This window comes from Betta splendens, chromosome 8, assembly GCF_900634795.4.
Source record: "Betta splendens chromosome 8, fBetSpl5.4, whole genome shotgun sequence".
Lineage (NCBI taxonomy): Eukaryota > Metazoa > Chordata > Actinopteri > Anabantiformes > Osphronemidae > Betta > Betta splendens.
The window spans coordinates 628,344-646,336 of record NC_040888.2 but is presented as its reverse complement, the minus strand read 5'-3'; the positions used below and the strand labels follow the sequence as shown (position 1 = coordinate 646,336).

Sequence of the window (17,993 nt, the reverse complement as noted above, 5' to 3'; positions counted from 1 at the left end):
GGTTTCCGTGACTGAGGGCGTTTTTCTTTGCTAATATCACAGAGGACATGTCCCTGATCTCCTGCTGTAGATCCCCTCTGCCACCGCATGAAGGTCACCAAACAACCCAATGTCACCAGAAGAGAGGGGTTCCTGCTCCCTCCGTGTGTCCGGAGCAGGGCTGTCAAACTGATGCCCTTCAGGCACGCGCTCCCTGCCCCAGATGAACATGCAAACAACTGAGCAAGGCGATCTGGACCCCTGCGTACGGGCTGACGTGCGAAGCTTCTGTTACTGATTTTCAGCCTTTTCAGCCAGATGATGAACTACGGAGCCGCTCACTGACACAGGCTCCAACAGCTGTCCACGTCTCACCTGGTCGCAGTCCTAAACGCGCCACGTGATAATGAGCCGTGAGATTTCCACACAGAAAACAGCGACATCAAACGCATCAGAGCCGCGAGCTTCACGGAACCACTCCGTGAAGCATTTGGCCGTTAAAGCCTCAAACGACGCTCCGACAAAAGTTAGCGAACTTGTCTCCGGTGCTTCACTCGCAGCCCTCCCCGTCGCCCTCCCCGCCGACGCTACGCACGCCGCCGCGGCGCGTCTGCGAGCCACGTAACATGGAGTCCTGCGCCTGGCGCCTGCGAACAGCTGAGCGGCCGTGAGGACGACAAAGCGGCAAGTCCGTGCACGGCGGCGGTGCGCGCGTGTTCCGAGCATCGTCTCTGGCGCAAAGCGTCATCTGCGACCCGCAGCCATGACGAGCGGCGCGTAGGCAGCAAAGCAGGCCGATCCGGTGAGTATTCCGGCCGAAGCCGCCGTTTGTGGGCGTTCGGCCGCTAAAAGCCGCGGTGCACGGCTGCGTCGCTGTTGTGGTCACCTGACAGCGGCGGCTCGATGCGCAGCGCGGCCCCGAAGCGGCGGAGACCGAGCCGTGGGACGCCGCGCGTGACCGGGCATTTTCCTGCTCCGGAGGTGCGGCGGGACGACGGGCCCGGACCGACGCTGCGTCTCGTTCTGGGGAAATGGGTCAGACCTGCGAGACCAGTCGGCGCCGGGCACGTGCGCGTGTTTATTCCAGGCTGATTAGGCGTCAGAAGTGTTCGGCATCTCTGATCAACTTACTCTGTTCCCAGAGGAGGAGCGGCTGCACCATGTAGGCCGCCTGCCCACCCGTGGGATCCATACTGCTCTCTGGGGGTCCATGGAGCCAGAAGGGCGAGCCCGGACCCCAGGGACCAGCTATGGGCCCCCAGCCCTGACCTCAGCCCGAGGCTTCCTCAGCTGCACCTCCAAGGTAAGCGGCGCCCCCCTCGGGTGAGGCGTCTCCCTCGGCCGTGGGTGAGGCGTCTCCCTCGGCCGTGGGTGAGGCGTCTCCCTCGGCCGTGGGTGAGGCGTCTCCCCTCGGCCGTGGGTGAGGCGTCTCCCTCGGCCGTGGGTAAGGTCTCTCCCCTCTCCCTCGGCCGTGGGTGAGGCGTCTCCCTCGGCCGTGGGTGAGGCGTCTCCCTCGGCCGTGGGTGAGGCGTCTCCCTCGGCCGTGGGTGAGGCGTCTCCCTCGGCCGTGGGTGAGGCGTCTCCCTCGGGTAAGGTCTCTCCCCTCTCCCTGAGGCGTCTCCCCTCGGGTGAGGCGTCTCCCTCGGCCGTGGGTGAGGCGTCTCCCCTCGGGTGAGGCGTCTCCCTCGGCCGTGGGTGAGGCCTCTCCCTCGGCCGTGGGTGAGGCCTCTCCCTCGGCCGTGGGTGAGGCGTCTCCCTCGGGTAAGGTCTCTCCCCTCTCCCTCGGCCGTGGGTGAGGCGTCTCCCTCGGCCGTGGGTGAGGCCTCTCCCTCGGCCGTGGGTGAGGCCTCTCCCTCGGCCGTGGGTAAGGTCTCTCCCCTCTCCCTCAGCCGTGGGTGAGGCGTCTCCCTCGGGTAAGGTCTCTCACCTCTCCCTGAGGCGTCTCCCCTCGGGTGAGGCGTCTCCCCTCGGCCGTGGGTGAGGCGTCTCCCCTCGGGTGAGGCGTCTCCCTCGGCCGTGGGTGAGGCGTCTCCCTCGGCCGTGGGTGAGGCGTCTCCCTCGGCCGTGGGTGAGGCGCCTCCCCTCGGCCGTGGGTAAGGTCTCTCCCCTCTCCCTCGGCCGTGGGTGAGGCGTCTCCCTCGGCCGTGGGTAAGGTCTCTCCCCTCTCCCTCGGCCGTGGGTGAGGCGTCTCCCTCGGGTAAGGTCTCTCACCTCTCCCTGAGGCGTCTCCCCTCGGGTGAGGCGTCTCCCTCGGCCGTGGGTGAGGCGTCTCCCCTCGGGTGAGGCGTCTCCCTCGGCCGTGGGTGAGGCGTCTCCCTCGGCCGTGGGTGAGGCGTCTCCCTCGGGTAAGGTCTCTCCCCTCTCCCTGAGGCGTCTCCCCTCGGGTGAGGCGTCTCCCTCGGCCGTGGGTGAGGCGTCTCCCCTCGGGTGAGGCGTCTCCCTCGGCCGTGGGTGAGGGCGTCTCCCTCGGCCGTGGGTGAAGGCCTCTCCTCGGCCTGGGTGAGGGCGTCTCTCCCTCGGCCGTGGGTGAGGCGTTCTCCCTCGGCCGGTGGTGAAGGCGTCTCCCTCGGGTAAGGTCTCTCCCCTCCTCCCTCGGCCGTGGGTGGAGGCGTCTCCCTCGGCCGTGGGTGAGGCCTCTCCCTCTTCCCTCGGCCGTGGGATTGAGGCGTCTCCCTCGCGCTGGGGGCCCTGGCCGTGGGTGAGGCCTCTCCCTCTCCCTCGGCCGTGGGTGAGGCCTCTCCCTCTCCCTCGGCCGTGGGTGAGGCGTCTCCCTCGGCCGTGGGTGAGGCGTCTCCCCTCTCCCTCGGCCGTGGGTGAGGTCTCTCCCCTCTCCCTCGGCCGTGGGTGAGGCGTCTCCCTCGGCCGAGGGAGAGGCCTCTCCCTCTCCCTCGGCCGTGGGTGAGGCGTCTCCCCTCGGCCGTGGGTGAGGCCTCTCCCTCTCCCTCGGCCGTGGGTGAGGCGTCTCCCTCGGCCGTGGGTGAGGCGTCTCCCCTCGGCCGTGGGTGAGGCCTCTCCCCTCGGCCGTGGGTGAGGTCTCTCCCCTCTCCCTCGGCCGTGGGTGAGGTCTCTCCCCTCTCCCTCGGCCGTGGGTGAGGCGTCTCCCTCGGCCGAGGGAGAGGCCTCTCCCTCTCCCTCGGCCGTGGGTGAGGCGTCTCCCCTCGGCCGTGGGTAAGGTCTCTCCCCTCTCCCTCGGCCGTGGGTGAGGCGTCTCCCTCGGCCGTGGGTGAGGCGTCTCCCTCGGCCGTGGGTGAGGCGTCTCCCTCTCCCTCGGCCGTGGGTAAGGTCTCTCCCCTCTCCCTCGGCCGTGGGTGAGGCGTCTCCCCTCGGCCGTGGGTAAGGCGTCTCCCTTGGCCGTGGGTGAGGCCTCTCCCTCTCCCTCGGCCGTGGGTAAGGCGTCTCCCTCGGCCGTGGGTAAGGCGTCTCCCTCGGCCGTGGGTGAGGCGTCTCCCTCGGCCGTGGGTAAGGTCTCTCCCCTCTCCCTCGGCCGTGGGTGAGGCGTCTCCCTCGGCCGTGGGTGAGGCGTCTCCTCGGCCGTGGGTGAGGCGTCTCCCTCGGCCGTGGGTGAGGCGTCTCCCTCGGCCGTGGGTGAGGTCTCTCCCCTCGGCCGTGGGTGAGGCGTCTCCCTCGGCCGTGGGTGAGGCCTCTCCCTCGGCCGTGGGTGAGGCCTCTCCCTCTCCCTCGGCCGTGGGTGAGGCGTCTCCCTCGGCCGTGGGTGAGGCGTCTCCCTCGGCCGTGGGTAAGGTCTCTCCCCTCGGCCGTGGGTGAGGCGTCTCCCTCGGCCGTGGGTGAGGCCTCTCCCTCGGCCGTGGGTGAGGCCTCTCCCTCGGCCGTGGGTGAGGCGTCTCCCTCGGCCGTGGGTGAGGCGTCTCCCCTCGGCCGTGGGTGAGGCCTCTCCCTCTCCCTCGGCCGTGGGTGAGGCCTCTCCCTCTCCCTCGGCCGTGGGTGAGGCGTCTCCCTCGGCCGTGGGTGAGGCGTCTCCCTCGGCCGTGGGTGAGGCCTCTCCCTCTCCCTCGGCCGTGGGTGAGGCGTCTCCCTCGGCCGGGTAAGGTCTCTCCCTCCCTCGGCCGTGGGTGAGGCGTTCCCCTCGGCCGTGGGTGAGGCGTCTCCCTCGGCCGTGGGTGAGGGTCTCCCCTCGGCCGTGGGTGAGGCCTCTCCCTCTCCCTCGGCCGTGGGTGAGGCCTCTCCCTCTCCCTCGGCCGTGGGTGAGGCGTCTCCCTCGGCCGTGGGTGAGGCGTCTCCCTCGGCCGTGGGTAAGGTCTCTCCCCTCTCCCTCGGCCGTGGGTAAGGCGTCTCCCTCGGCCGTGGGTGAGGCGTCTCCCCTCGGCCGTGGGTGAGGCCTCTCCCTCTCCCTCGGCCGTGGGTGAGGCGTCTCCCTCGGCCGTGGGTAAGGTCTCTCCCTCTCCCTCGGCCGTGGGTGAGGCGTCTCCCCTCGGCCGTGGGTGAGGCGTCTCCCCTCGGCCGTGGGTGAGGCGTCTCCCTCGGCCGTGGGTGAGGCGTCTCCCCTCGGCCGTGGGTGAGGCGTCTCCCCTCGGCCGTGGGTGAGGCCTCTCCCTCTCCCTCGGCCGTGGGTGAGGCCTCTCCCTCTCCCTCGGCCGTGGGTGAGGCGTCTCCCTCGGCCGTGGGTGAGGCGTCTCCCTCGGCCGTGGGTAAGGTCTCTCCCTCTCCCTCGGCCGTGGGTGAGGCGTCTCCCCTCGGGTGAGGCGTCTCCCTCGGCCGTGGGTGAGGCGTCTCCCTCGGCCGTGGGTGAGGCGTCTCCCTCGGCCGTGGGTGAGGCGTCTCCCTCGGGTAAGGTCTCTCGCGTCTCCCCTCGGGTGAGGCGTCTCCCTCGGCCGTGGGTAAGGTCTCTCCCCTCTCCCTCGGCCGTGGGTGAGGCGTCTCCCCTCGGCCGTGGGAGAGGGGAGAGACCTTACCCACGGCCGAGGGAGACGCCTCACCCTCGGCCGTGGGTGAGGCGTCTCCCCTCGGCCGTGGGTGAGGCGTCTCCCCTCGGCCGTGGGTGAGGCGTCTCCCTCGGCCGTGGGTGAGGCCTCTCCCTCTCCCTCGGCCGTGGGTGAGGCGTCTCCCTCGGCCGTGGGTGAGGCCTCTCCCTCTCCCTCGGCCGTGGGTGAGGCGTCTCCCTCGGCCGTGGGTGAGGCCTCTCCCTCTTCCTCGGCCGTGGGTGAGGCGTCTCCCCTCGGCCGTGGGTGAGGCGTCTCCCTCGGCCGTGGGTGAGGCCTCTCCCTCTCCCTCGGCCGTGGGTGAGGCGTCTCCCTCTCCCTCGGCCGTGGGTGAGGCGTCTCCCCTCGGCCGTGGGTGAGGCCTCTGCCTCTCCCTCTCCCTCGGCCGTGGGTGAGGCGTCTCCCCTCGGGTGAGGCCTCTCCCTCTCCCTCGGCCGTGGGTAAGGCGTCTCCCTCGGCCGTGGGTAAGGTCTCTCCCCTCTCCCTCGGCCGTGGGTGAGGCCTCTCCCCTCGGCCGTGGGTGAGGCCTCTCCCCTCGGCCGTGGGTAAGGCGTCTCCCTCGGCCGTGGGTGAGGCCTCTCCCTCTCCCTCGGCCGTGGGTGAGGCGTCTCCCACGGCCGAGGGCCTTGGGTAAGGTCTCTCCCTCTCCCTCGGCCGTGGGTGAGGCGTCTCCCTCGGGTGAGGCGTCTCCCTCGGCCGTGGGTGAGGCCTCTCCCTCTCCCTCGGCCGTGGGTGAGGCGTCTCCCTCGGGTAAGGTCTCTCCCCTCTCGCCTCCAGTCCTCACGCTCTCCAGCTGTGAGCGGCGGTCAGATGTCTGCCAGACGTTCGCGGCGCCGCTCCCGAGACGAGGGCTCTGATCCGACCGAAGGCGTGGACCCGGAGCGGAGGTTCAGGTCCTCGGCGTTTCCCTGGTCCCTGAGCTGGGACTCGGACTCGGAGAAGGAAGCCCTGGATGGTACCGTTTGCACTGGCTGCCGTAGAATCTGAGCGGAGCCTTGTCCCGTTTTAAATGTGCTGCAGTGTATTTCGCTGTGTTTCTGTCGGGCTGTGAGTGATGTTCCCTCCGTGCTTGTGTTCTGTCTGCTGTTCTGTGTCAGAGGAGGAGCTGCAGCACTTCTCTAACCCTCACGGTCTGGCTGCTCACAGCCCAGGATCTCCTTCTTCTGGACTCAGGTGAGAGCAGAAACGGGTCGTGGAGGAGGACGGAAGCAGCTCAGTGTGTGAAAACAGCAGCTTGTGGTGTGACACAGTTAAAGCACGTTTCCATGTATAAAACAACAGTCATTCTTACCTTGTGTACTGAAGTACTACATAGCTACTACGTACTGTAGTACTACACATAACTGCTTTAGTTTAGTCGTAACTAGTGGATTTAGATCAGTCATGGTTCCAGTTGTACGTGTGATGGGCTAAATATGAGTCCACTGTTATTATGTACAAGTGCAGGTCAGAGAGACTTTTATTTTGGAGGTGCAGCAGTTTAGCATCAATGCTCGTGAATCTCGGGCAGAAATGCAGAAAGCTCCTTCTTTGCTTAACGCCGTTCTTTCTGGCGCTGAACAGATTTGATCGCGGCGACGAGCACGAAGCTGAACATCTGCACTCACAGAGTCCGACTCACGGGCGCCGCAGCAGCGCCAGCGCCAGGACAGGGGGACCCGACGGGGCCCGGCCCGGCCCGGCCCGGCGCTGTGAGTGGGTCCGGCTGCTCCCTTCGGTCTCACGCCTCCTTTCATTCGTAACCGCTCTGTTGTGTTGTGTCTCAGTGTCGGACGGTGACGTCTGGAGCGTTTGTGAGGAACCAGAGGAGGAGACGGGCCTCGAGGCCAAGGAGAGAGACGTGTACAGCTTCCCTGGGGACTCGGACCCCGAGAGCCCGCCTCCCGCCCCCTGGGCTCACTGCACATTCGTTCAGCGCTGCAAGAAGAAGCGGGTTCTGCTCAGGCCGTTCTCTGGACTCGGCAGCGCCAAGCGCTCGGCGCCTGAGGCCGGCTGGCGCCGGGGAGAGGGGCCTCTAAAGTCCAAACGGGCCGAGGCAGCGCAGTCCAGCCGAGCCGGAGGCGAATATGATTTCGAGGAAGCAGTCTTTGAAGAGGGAGCGATGGAAGAGCCGGGAAAGTTCCCACACAGAGCAGGGAACGAGGCCCGGGCCGGGCCGGTCCAGATCTTCACCTGTGTGGAATGTAGCATTTACTTCAGGAAGCAGGCCCACCTGCAGGAGCACATGGTGGAGCACAGCAGGCGTCTGGGGAAGGCCGGCCGGTTCCGCTGCGCCGAGTGCGGATGGAGCCTGCCGAGTCGCCCGGCGCTGACGGGTCATCACAAGCGACACCAGGAGTCCCGTCGGAAGATTCTGGAGGAGATCGAGAAGCTGAATGAAAGCGGGAAGCAGCCGCTGACGGGCCTGGACCCCGAAACAGGCTCTGTTCCGACTCCCAGCAAAGTGTACTCGGAACCAGCGCCAACTCCAGAACCCGGCTCAGCAGTTACCGTCCCAGACAAAAGTCCTCCACACCCGGTCCGACCTCCAGCTCAGACCCGAAGCGTCTCTGCCCATCGCCGTCGCTTTATCTGCAGCAAGTGTAACTTCAGCACCAGAACCCCCCAGGCTCTGGCAAACCACTCCAAGACCCACAACAGGAAAGGAGCTGCCCTCCAGGCGGCGCTGGCCCGCGGCCACTGTGCCTTCCTGACGTCCAGTCAGACCCGACTCACGGAGCAGCACACTCTGGTTCACCCAGGGGAGGTCAGCAGCAGCGTGGAGGAGCCTGGGTCCAATGACCCGGCCACGGGTTCTGACCCAGCCCAAGGCAAACGCCAGCAAAGAGCTGCTGCCTCTGAGGGCAGCACAATGGCGGAACCAGCCCTGGCTCGGCTCACCGGTCGACTCGCGGGTCGCAGGGTTTTTAACAGCAGGAGAGGAAGGACTTTAATCCGAGAGGTTGAGCCGAGACCGCACGGTCACGGGCCGCACAGTAGCGAAGAAGACGGGCCGGACGAAGGTCGGGACACTGAGCCGACCCAACAAGGGTCCAACTCGCCCGGAGCACCGACACCCGACGTCGGAGCGTTGGCCAGGACAGGTGAGGCAGCAAACGGGTCACTAAACGGGTCGCTGTTGGTTCCGAGGCTGCACTGATCACATGGATCAGGCTTCAACCTGTAACACTGAGCTGCAGCAGGTCAGGTGATCAAAGCTCATAAGGTCTGAAATGGAAGCAGCTGGCACCAGAACAAAAAAACCCGCAGCCTGTCGTTGCTGAGTCAAACCCTCTCTTTCCTCCTAGGTGACGGTTCAGCCGCCGCGTCGCTGCCTGCGAAGACCAACACGAGGGCCGAGGGGCCCGGGCCCGGGCCCGGACCCGGACCCGGACCCTGTGCTGGGCCGGCGCCTGGGGATGGGCCCGGACCCTGGCCTGGACCTGGGGACGGACCCGGATTGGGGTCTGGACCCGAACCTGAACCTGGACTTGGTCCGGAGCCGGGTCTGGAGCCGGAGCCAGGGACCGATGCAAAGGTTCGGTTCTTGAGGAGGAGCAGCCGCGTCGCTGCCGCTGCTGCAGACAGCGACGGCGAGGACGACAGCGACGGCGAGGACCACGGCGAGGAGCGACAGCGCTTCCTGTCGGGAGGCGTCTCGGGCGACGACGACGAGGCCGATGAGGCGCTGAGGTGCGTGGAGAGGAAGTGCCCGTACTGCCCCGAGCGCTTCCATAACGGCATCGGACTGGCCAATCACGTGAGGGGACACCTGAACCGAGTGGGCGTCAGCTACAACGTGCGTCACTTCATTTCGCCGGAGGAGGTCAACGCCATCGAGAAGAAGTTCTCGTACCAGAAGAAGAAGAAAAAAGGTGAGTTCGGCGTCAGCGGTGATTGGCTGTAAAAGTAAAAGCATTTTTGGAGTTACTGAACCTTCATTCGAACTTCAGACGAGGACGTTACACATTCAAAGACACGTTCACGTGAGCTGCTCTTGGTTCAAACAAAGTCCAACAGCTTCAAGAAGCTTCCGGCAGAAGCTTCGACGGTGGGAAAGTGAGGAAGCTGCACTAAAACACGAGGATGCTTCATCCAGATGCAACGAGACCTCGCAGACGTTCATCCTCTGGAGACCTCGAGCGCCTGCGCGACCTGAGGGGACCTTGGTCCTGGTGCTAGTGGGCCGGGCCCGGTGCTTCGCATCACCCCACTCGGGTCTGAACTTCTGCTTCTTCTCTCCACAGTTGCCAACTTTGACCCAGACACGTTCAGCGTGATGCACTGCGAGTTCTGCAGCGCCGGGTTCGACACCCGGGCCGGGCTCTCCAGCCACGCCCGGGCCCACCTCCGGGACTTTGGCATCACGAACTGGGACGTGACCGTGTCACCGATCCACATCCTGAGGGAGCTGTTCTCCAGCAGGCCCGACCTCGTCCTCCCCACCGCTCCCCCCCGGAGCCTGGCCTCCCCACAGCAGGAGGGCGAGGAGCTGGAGGAGGAGCAGGGGGGGGAGGGGGACACGAGTGAGAGGACGGTGAGCTCAGCGTCTCCTCCGTTGTGGAAGCAGAGCGGAGGTGAGTTCACTGCTGCCGCTGACGCTAGCGCAGCTTCAACTTGGGGCAGATGTTTCCTGATGTGCGTTCAGAATAAGGCTGCAAATAAAAATGACTGTGACTGACAGCTGCTGCGGTGACTTAGAGTCTGTAGCCACAATAGGTGCGTGTGAGTGTGCGCGTGAGCCCCGATGCCCGCGCTTGACTCGGTGCATTCATCCCAACCTCCGCCTCCACTCGATTGGTCACGCCTTAGCTGAGCGGTGCATATGGGGGCAAAATGGCTGCTTCCACCTCCCCGCAGACCCAAACAATAGCGGAAACGCCGTCTGGCTCCCGCTGCCCGGAGTCCGATGCACTGCGGCTGCGGACCGGTGAGTACCGCGCGCCGCGGCCGTCGTGCACCGCGTGCCTTCAGCTCGCGCGGCGGCGTTGGCATCGCGCGTCTCCCGCCGCGTCTGCGGCCACATTGTAGCCAGACAACAGCCATTAAAAGTGTTTAGGACGTGAGAGCGCGCGCGCGCGCGCGCGCGGAGGATGAGCCGCAGGTATTCGCGACACGCGCGTCCAGCTCGTGAAGCGGGTCATTGTTCCGGTGTAGCCCCCCCCCCGCCCCCCCGCGGATCGGTTGCGCTGATTGTCACTGCTGGTCCGGGTGCAGTTTTCCTCGTGTCTGGGGCTTTTGTGCGCGTGTGGGATGACGTCCAGCCTCCGGTGCTGCAGGAGCTCTCAAAGAGCCTCCACTTGGCCAATCCTCGCCATTTTACTTTGCTTTGATTTGTGAGAGAGGAGCCGCGGGTTCGCTCGGATTCCGTGTAAGTTTTGTGGACTTGTTCGTGTGAGCCAAGTAGAGTGAAAGTGGCACTTTGACTCGCTCCGGGTCCAAAGCTGCGGCGCAGTTGGGCTCGGTCCGGTATAATAGCTGGTGTAATAGCGCTGCGCTGCTCGCCTCCTTTACAGGCAGGAGATGAAGTGACAGCGCAGAGCCGCCCACCGCGCAGCCTCGTCTGCCTCTGTCTCCTCATTTCTCCATTTGTCGCAGAAAATGGCACTTTTGTCCCTGGACGCCTGACGGAGCCGACGCTGCGGCTCTGACTCTGGGACTCCCGTTGTTTCCTGCACAGAAGCAGGTTGCCGTCGGTCACTGAAGGCGGAGCATCAGCGTGACATTTCTACACTGTGTTGTGTTGTAGGCGAGGAGGAGGAAGCGGCTGAGGAAGATGACGATGAGGAGCGGCAGCTTCCAGCTCTGGACGCTCTGAGCACAGCGGACTCGGACGCCCCGTCTCCCAGGGAGGATGCAGACGCCAAGGGTGAGACGGGACCGGCCCGGTCGGACCCGAGAGCCGCCGCTGTCCAGGCTCGGTCAGGGTTAGCATCGATGCTAACCCTGTTAACCCTGTTAACCCCAACCCTGCAGGAAGCACCGGCCCGGTGGGATTTATGTAAAGCATGAAACCTTGTGTCTGACCTTTGTTGCAGTCCATGACCTGAGGTGCGAGGTGTGTGGAGCCCGGTTTGAGACGCGCCGCGGCCTGTCCAGCCACGCCCGCTCCCACCTGCGCCAGCTGGGCATCGGCGTGTCGGAGAGCAGCGGGGCTCCCATCGACCTCCTCTACCGACTCGCCAGGGAGCGCCACGCGGACCCGGAAGCCGCCGCGGCGCCTCGGGGGCCCGGGGGCGCGGACGACATGGACTTGGAGCAGAAGCCCAACCCGTTCTCCATCCTGGCGACGCCGGCGGCGCCCGCGGCTTCTCCCGCCGCCTCCCCGGGCCCGCCGCGCTCAGCCCCCCCCTCGCCGGTGGTGAGGAAAGCCCCCATCTCCTCGCTGCTGCCCGCCTCCTCCGCCTTGCACAAGGCCGGGGCGCTGAAGGCCTTGAGCTCCAGCCTCTCGGCGCCGGCGCCCGTGGCGGCAGCCAAACCTCTGTGGGCGCCGCAGGAGAGCGACGCGCCGCTCAACCTCGGTAGGTGCCGCCTGCTCTCGTCGCAGCCGTGCTGTTGGCTGCTGTCCCACGTTTGACTGTGGTCATGTGGTCCCAGCAGCTCTGGACGTGGACCCCAACAAGGACATCGTGTGTCAGCTGTGCGGAGCCTGGTTTGAGACCAGGAAAGGCCTGTCGAGCCACGCCAGGGCGCACCTGCGCCACTTTGGGGTGGAGTACTCCGAGTCCAAGGGCTCCCCCATCGACCTCCTGAACCAGCTCATCCAGAGCGAGGACTTCAAGCACAAAGCCGGCGCCCTGCAGCTCGACGCCCCCGCCTCCCTCCACCACAAGGGGGCGGCGGACGGGGGCGGGGCCACATCCACAGCTCCCTCGGCCTCCGGGCCGCCCGCCAAGCGGCCCAAGTCCTCGTCCATGCAGCTCTTCCGCCTGAGCAGTGGGGAGCTCATGGCGCTTCCACACAGTGAGTGCTCGGCGCCGCTTTGAGGGTCACCTCGGCCGGGTGGGCGTAATGATGTGTGTTTGCGATGTGCCATCAGGTGAACCGCCAAAGGAAATCGGCTGCGAGTTCTGCGGCGAGTACTTCGAGAACCGTAAAGGCCTGTCCAGCCACGCGCGCTCCCACCTGCGTCAGATGGGCATCACCGAGTGGTCGGTCAACGGCTCGCCCATCGACACCCTGAGGGACCTCATCGCCCGGCGAGGCCTGCCCTGCGCGCTTCCTCTGAAAGCCTCCTCTCCGGGGCCTCCTCGTTCTCCTCTGTCCACCGCCTCCTCTCCCCTCGGCCGTCACCCCTTCACCTTCGCCCGCCCCTCCAGCCCGACTCCGCCGCCGCTGCTCCTGAAGATGAAGCCGGAGCCGGAGCAGCTGGAGGTCAGCAGCCAGGGAGCGGAGGGGAGGAGCCAGAGCTTCTCCAGCTGGAGGAGCTCGGACGGCGGGTTCCCCCTCAACCTGGGTAACGTGGTGTGACCAAGGCTTTTCATCGGAATATTTAATGGCTTCGAAGCACTTTGCACCAGGTCAGATCCTGGAAATCGCTAACTAAACGCTGCTCTCTGAGTCGGTCCATCTCTGCCTGTCTCTGCAGCCCTGGCTCATGACGCGGAGCCCACGAGGGACATCCGCTGCGAGTTCTGCGGCGAGTACTTCGAGAACCGTAAAGGCCTGTCCAGCCACGCGCGCTCCCACCTGCGTCAGATGGGCATCACCGAGTGGTCGGTCAACGGCTCGCCCATCGACACCCTGAGGGAGGTGATGCACAAGAGAGGCCTGGGCGCGTCCTCCTCGGAGCGCGGCGTGAAGAAGGAGTCGGGCCAGGGGCCGGGCGGTCCTCCGTGGGACAGCGTGGCCGGCGCCGGCGCCGGCGCCGGCGCCCCCGAGGCCTCGGCCGCGTCAGGACACCCGGCGGCAAAGCTCCGAAAGTCCCCTCTGAGCGTGCTGCAGACGGGCCCCCGGCCGCACAAGCACGGCCCGGCCGCGGGCCCGTCGGCAGGGAAGCTCTTCAGAGTGTCTCCGCTGGGGAAAAGGCCTCTGTCAGAGGGGGAGACGCCCCACTCCCCCCCCCTTCAGCCCAAAACCTTCCCTCCTCTGCCTCATGACTTCTCCTTCAAGACGAAAGCGTCCCCAGACAAGCACGGACACCAGGGTGAGCAGACGCGGCCGCGTCCCGCTCGGCTCGGCTCATGACCCGTGTCTTAACCCTCCTGTCGGCTCCTCGTCAGATCCCAGCTGTGAGCTGTGCGGCTTCTACTTTGAGAACCGGAAGGCCTTGGCCAGCCACGCGCGCGCCCACCTCCGGCAGTTTGGCGTCACCGAGTGGTGTGTGAACGGCTCCCCCATCGAGACGCTCAGCGCGTGGATGCGCAGCCGCCCCCAGAAGGTGCTGGAGATGCACCGCAGCTACATGCAGGGCAGCCGCTCCGCCCTCAAGAAGGTAACAAACACTGAGCCGTCCCGGCAGGGTCAGGGGTCACGCTGTGTGGCCTTAAGCCGTTAAACCATGTGACCATCCGTCACCGATGTTTACAGCCGCTCGAGTCCGACGGCGCCTCCGCCGGCCGCTTGACACACATTTTGTGTCTTGGAAGCTTCTAAGAGCTCCCAGCTTCACTGTAGATCCTGAGTCTTTGCACCCAGCGCACATCACAGCAGGGACAGATGCCAGAGCAACTCCGCTATTGCCTTGATAGTTGCCATAGTAACTGGGTGCCGGGCAGCTTATGTTTCATCTTCAGATAAATTATGGCGCGATAGAGGAAAATGTATGTTTCTTTTTTTCCCTCCTGAATTAGTTTCTGGTGCATTTGCGTCAGCGTCACACCTTTTCCTGAGCTGCGATGTGACACACATGCAGAGCATCCAACACAAAGATGTTTCATCACAGTGCAGAACGGAGAATGCTCCAGCTGCAGGAACATGCAGGCGCGTGCGTTTGCAGGGAGCCCCATGTCTGGCGTGGTTTCCCCTCAGACGCTCCTCCTCCGTGTCTCCACAGAAAGCCCCGTGCTCCCCGTCCTCCTCCCAGTGGTCCTCCTCGCTGGCTGTGAGCCTGGTGCGGCCGCTGAGCGAGGCCGCTCACGGCTCCTCCAAGGACGGCGACGCCGGCGCCAACCGGGCGGCGCCGACCAGGCCCGGCCTGCAGCTGCAGGCGCAGGTGGCGCGCAGCGAGCTCAACGTGCGTCTGCCCAGAGGTACGACGCCGCGCTGAGTCTTAGCCTTGGTTGTCTGGAAACGGTACGAGACTGGCTTCGTCAAAGCGAGCGCTGTCTCTTCGTTAACCTGGTGAAACACGCTGATTCTACATGTTTATGGTTCTGCTCTAAAACATGTTGTTGGTTGAAGACATGAGGATGAGTCTCTGAGTGTCATGTGAAGAATGAATGCTTTTCGCGCTGATCAGGATTTGAACGTCGGCCCTTGAAGCATCCGTCGTGTCCCGACGGGGCAGAGCGAGACCCCCCGAAGCCGCCGCGCACCGGCACCATCCCCGCCCTGGTGCCCAAACCACCCACCTACCCACTGGTCAAACTGGTGGGAAAGTTCTACACCCTAAAGTGCCGGTGAGTGAACTGGACTTTTCCAGAGCCAAGAGAAAACGTTCAGGGACATTAACATTACAGCTCCAGCTTTGAAGATGTGTCCAGCTAAGTTTTAAATAGCCCCCACCCCCCCACCCCCCTCCCAGCCTACTCCACTTTTAGATGCTAATGTGCTATTTTGAGAATAAGTCACTTGGGATATTCAGGCAACATGAATGAGCTTAGCTGCTCTAAAAAGGTCTGAACACATCTGGATTGTTCCCCCGGGTTCGGAGAACCGGACGAACTATGAGCTAATGAGTCCCAGGTGCAGAGCGGATGGAGCCGAGCCACACGGGTTCCGGTTCCAGAGTCACAGATACAAACTAAATGAGAGCATGCAGAGACAGAGGATGTGGTTCGCTGTGACCCAGCGTGAGTCTGGACACGGCTGGCGGTTCTGTGTGGCGTCATGTTGGTAGCAGGACGATCGCTCGATCTTCATGTAATCCTGTGTTCATCTGTGCTCCAGATTCTGCGAGGTGGAGTTTCACGGCCCGCTGTCGGTGCAGGAGGACTGGATCAGGCACCTCCAGCAGCACATCCTCAAGATGAACTACAACAAACCCTCCGCTCCCAAAAGCACCTCCACCGAGGCTCCGGACCGGGCCCCGGCCCTGACCCCGGACCGCAGCCCCACCCCGACCGGCACCGCCGCCCCCAGCCGGCGCTGCCTTACGCCTCTGGCCATTGTTGCTGCCCCCGACGTAGTGAAGGCGTCAGAAGAGCAGCCGCTGACGCCCACGCCGCTGACGCCCACGCCGCTGACGCCCACGCCGCTGACGCCCACGCCGCTGACGCCCACGCCGCTGACGCCCACGCCGCTGACGCCCACGCCGCTGACGCCCACGCCGCTGACGCTGACGCCCACGCCGCTGCCGCTGACGCCCACGCCGCTGCCGCTGACGCCCACGCCGCTGACACCCACGCCGCTCACGCCCACGCCGCTCACGCCCACGCCGCTCACGCCCACGCCGCTCACGCCCACGCCGCTCACGCCCACGCCGCTCACGCCCACGCCGCTGACCCCCCCCACCCAGTCATCATAAAGCTGGAGTTCATCGTCCACCTTTTGGCGCTTGATTCCTCGTCTCTCTCTGTCCTTTGGCTTTACGAAGTGTTGTTGAAGAGACTGTTTCCCTCTAAAGAGCGCTCGTAGCCCCACCACCTCTGAAGCCGCTCTCTCCTCCTGTTTCCATGGGAACCAAGCTCTCAGGTTTGTCTGGGTGGCTGTGGGGACCAGCGGAGGTTGAGAGGTGTTTTGCGTTTGCCTTGTTTTGCTGAATGTCCAGGCTGAGGATCCTCACCGGGCTCCAGCTCGTTACTGATGCCTTCTCACGAAGGTCCTGACTGAGATTAAATGACGTTTCTATTCATGCCAGTCTTTGAAGACTTTAAACATGTAGTGACACTTAGTGTTATACAGGCACTTTGAACTCAGCACTTATTGGAACAACCGTTTGCAGCTAATTCGGACTCGTCCACCTTTTGCACACTTGGTAATTATTTCAATTGAAATGAATATTTTCCCCTTTTGATTTGTATTAATGAATCAGCAGTTTTATATTTTGGCTAAATCAAAGCAGAATCTTGATTTCGTCCAACACACAGTATGAATAAAAGAGATTGTGTGCAAACGGGGACGAGTCTGTTTCCTGCAGGAAAAGATTGAACGTTAACAAAGTGTGATTCTGGTTGGAGCAAGTGGAAGCACACCCTTAAAGGGACCCCCCCCCCCAATCTCTTCCCAGATTTACATTTAGTTTGAATGTATCTTAAAGCACCTGTGAGGACATGAAATGTACACAATTGGACGTTTCCTTTCATCTTCCTGCCTTTTCCTGGTCCCCACTTATTTATTCTGCATCTGAATGTGTTAAGCTCGTTTTGCTGTAGATTTTGGAAATGTTAAGCTAGGTCAGGCGTGCACGCGTATTCCTGTGCACAATGTGAGTGTGTTTGTTTCTATGTGTGTGCACATACACGGCAGACATCTCTGAGCTCATCACTCACCTGATCCGCCGCGTCGGGATGTGCCAAAGAGTCCGTTTGCAGCTGTTTACGTTGGACATCCGCTGTGCGCACCATCAGACCGGGCCACTGGACCTCTGCTGTTGCTGGACGCTCAGATTGTTCCTATTAAACCTGAACCAAACCTGGAACCCAACCTCGGGTTCCTATATCAAGCTGGAACTGAAGCGGTACCCGAGGGTCCATGTAGGCGGCTGACCTGCTCACGTCGGATCCAGTGTTTGCAGAGTGACTGTACCGACCCGTTGATGGACCCTAGATACCTACTATATAACTACATGTACTTCAGAAGCTGCTGACGCTAGTAGAGCTTCAGCAGTTCCATTAGCATAGGTGAAAAAAAACAAGTGATCTTAATTCCTCTTGTGATTTCAGTTTACCTTTGATGCCATGTATTTTTTATTGCTCTGTGCATTTCTGTAATTGCAGTCCTGCAAGTGAATCTTAGAGTATTTTTTATTTCTATCTCTTAGTCTCTCCGGGCTGAAACTGGTGCTGGTGAGAATGTTGCAGGTGAGGAAACTGCTAAGATGTCACATCCTGGTGTGTGAGGACGCTGATAACTGGGCCTCAACAGAACCAGCAGATTTGAGATGTCTGAAACGTCTGATGGACCGTGTGTGTGTGTGTGTGTGTGTGTGTGTGTGTGTGTGTGTGTGTGTGTGTGTGTGTGTGTGTGTGTGTGTGTGTGTGTGTGTGTGTGTGTGTGTGTGTGTGTGTGTGTGTGTGTGTGTGTGTGTGTGTGTGTGTGTGTGTGTGTGTGTGTGTGTGTGTGTGTGTGTGAGAGAGAGAGAGAGTGAACGAAGAAGAAAAAGATGCAGTTGAGGAAAGAACTGTACTGTAAACAAAGGGTTAATCAACTCCAGAACAAACAATAAATGTGATTTCAGTCTTTTATTGTGTCGTTACAGTAGATGATGAGGCAGGAACGTGACTGAAGGTCGGGGGGGGTCGGGTCCAGGTCCTCAGGATGGAGATGGCGCGTGGAGTCGCCTCCAACGCTAGAGGGCGCTACAGACTGCGCTACTGCTGAACTGAGCTGGAGGTGACGCGTCACTAAGCAACTCAGTGAAAACAGATGAACTGTGAACGCTCAGTTTAAGAGGCTTTGGTTGTGCTGGTGTTAAAGCATGGATGCTGCTGATGCTGCTGATGCTGCTCAGCTCTTTACCACTAGATCAATGCATCAGCAGCTCTGGGCCTTAACTTCAGGCCCATCTGGACGGACCTGGACCATCCAGGCAGCGGCTGTTCTCTGCAACTCAGCGGCTGATGGAAGAGGCATAAGACATGAGAGAGCAGTAAAAGTAGTCAGAGCTGCTGGTTAACGACGATGGCCCTACGGGGGCCCGAAGGGGGCCAGGGACAGACAGCTGAGGGCCCGACGGGGGCCAGGGGCCGACTGACAGGTGGTTGATGGGGGCCAGGGGCCGAATTACTGGTGGTTGATGGGGGCCAGGAACTACCGCTACGGGCCAGACTGGGGCGA

General features: G+C 63.1%; 1 protein-coding gene across 3 annotated transcripts; it reads left to right on the top strand.

Annotated features, from left to right (window-relative positions):
• The first annotated feature begins 34 nt into the window (after positions 1-34).
• Positions 35-17,401, top strand: wizb (WIZ zinc finger b). 3 transcript variants are annotated; one of them, XM_055510758.1, is made up of 17 exons: positions 36-781; positions 1,122-1,282; positions 5,694-5,871; positions 6,014-6,089; positions 6,480-6,607; positions 6,683-7,999; positions 8,204-8,770; positions 9,143-9,472; positions 10,645-10,764; positions 10,934-11,416; positions 11,496-11,858; positions 11,935-12,351; positions 12,484-13,041; positions 13,118-13,329; positions 13,891-14,086; positions 14,296-14,455; positions 14,946-17,401. In XM_055510758.1, the coding sequence occupies exons 2-17, from the start codon at positions 1,190-1,192 to the stop codon at positions 15,520-15,522; spliced, it is 5,775 nt and encodes a 1,924-aa protein (XP_055366733.1). In that variant the 5' UTR covers positions 36-781; positions 1,122-1,189; the 3' UTR covers positions 15,523-17,401. The 3 variants fall into 3 exon arrangements, with proteins under 3 accessions (XP_029015502.1, XP_055366733.1, XP_055366734.1); XM_029159669.3 differs by having other exon boundaries at positions 35-1,282; XM_055510759.1 differs by lacking the exon at positions 1,122-1,282 and having other exon boundaries at positions 37-781.
• Positions 17,402-17,993: the final 592 nt, after the last annotated feature.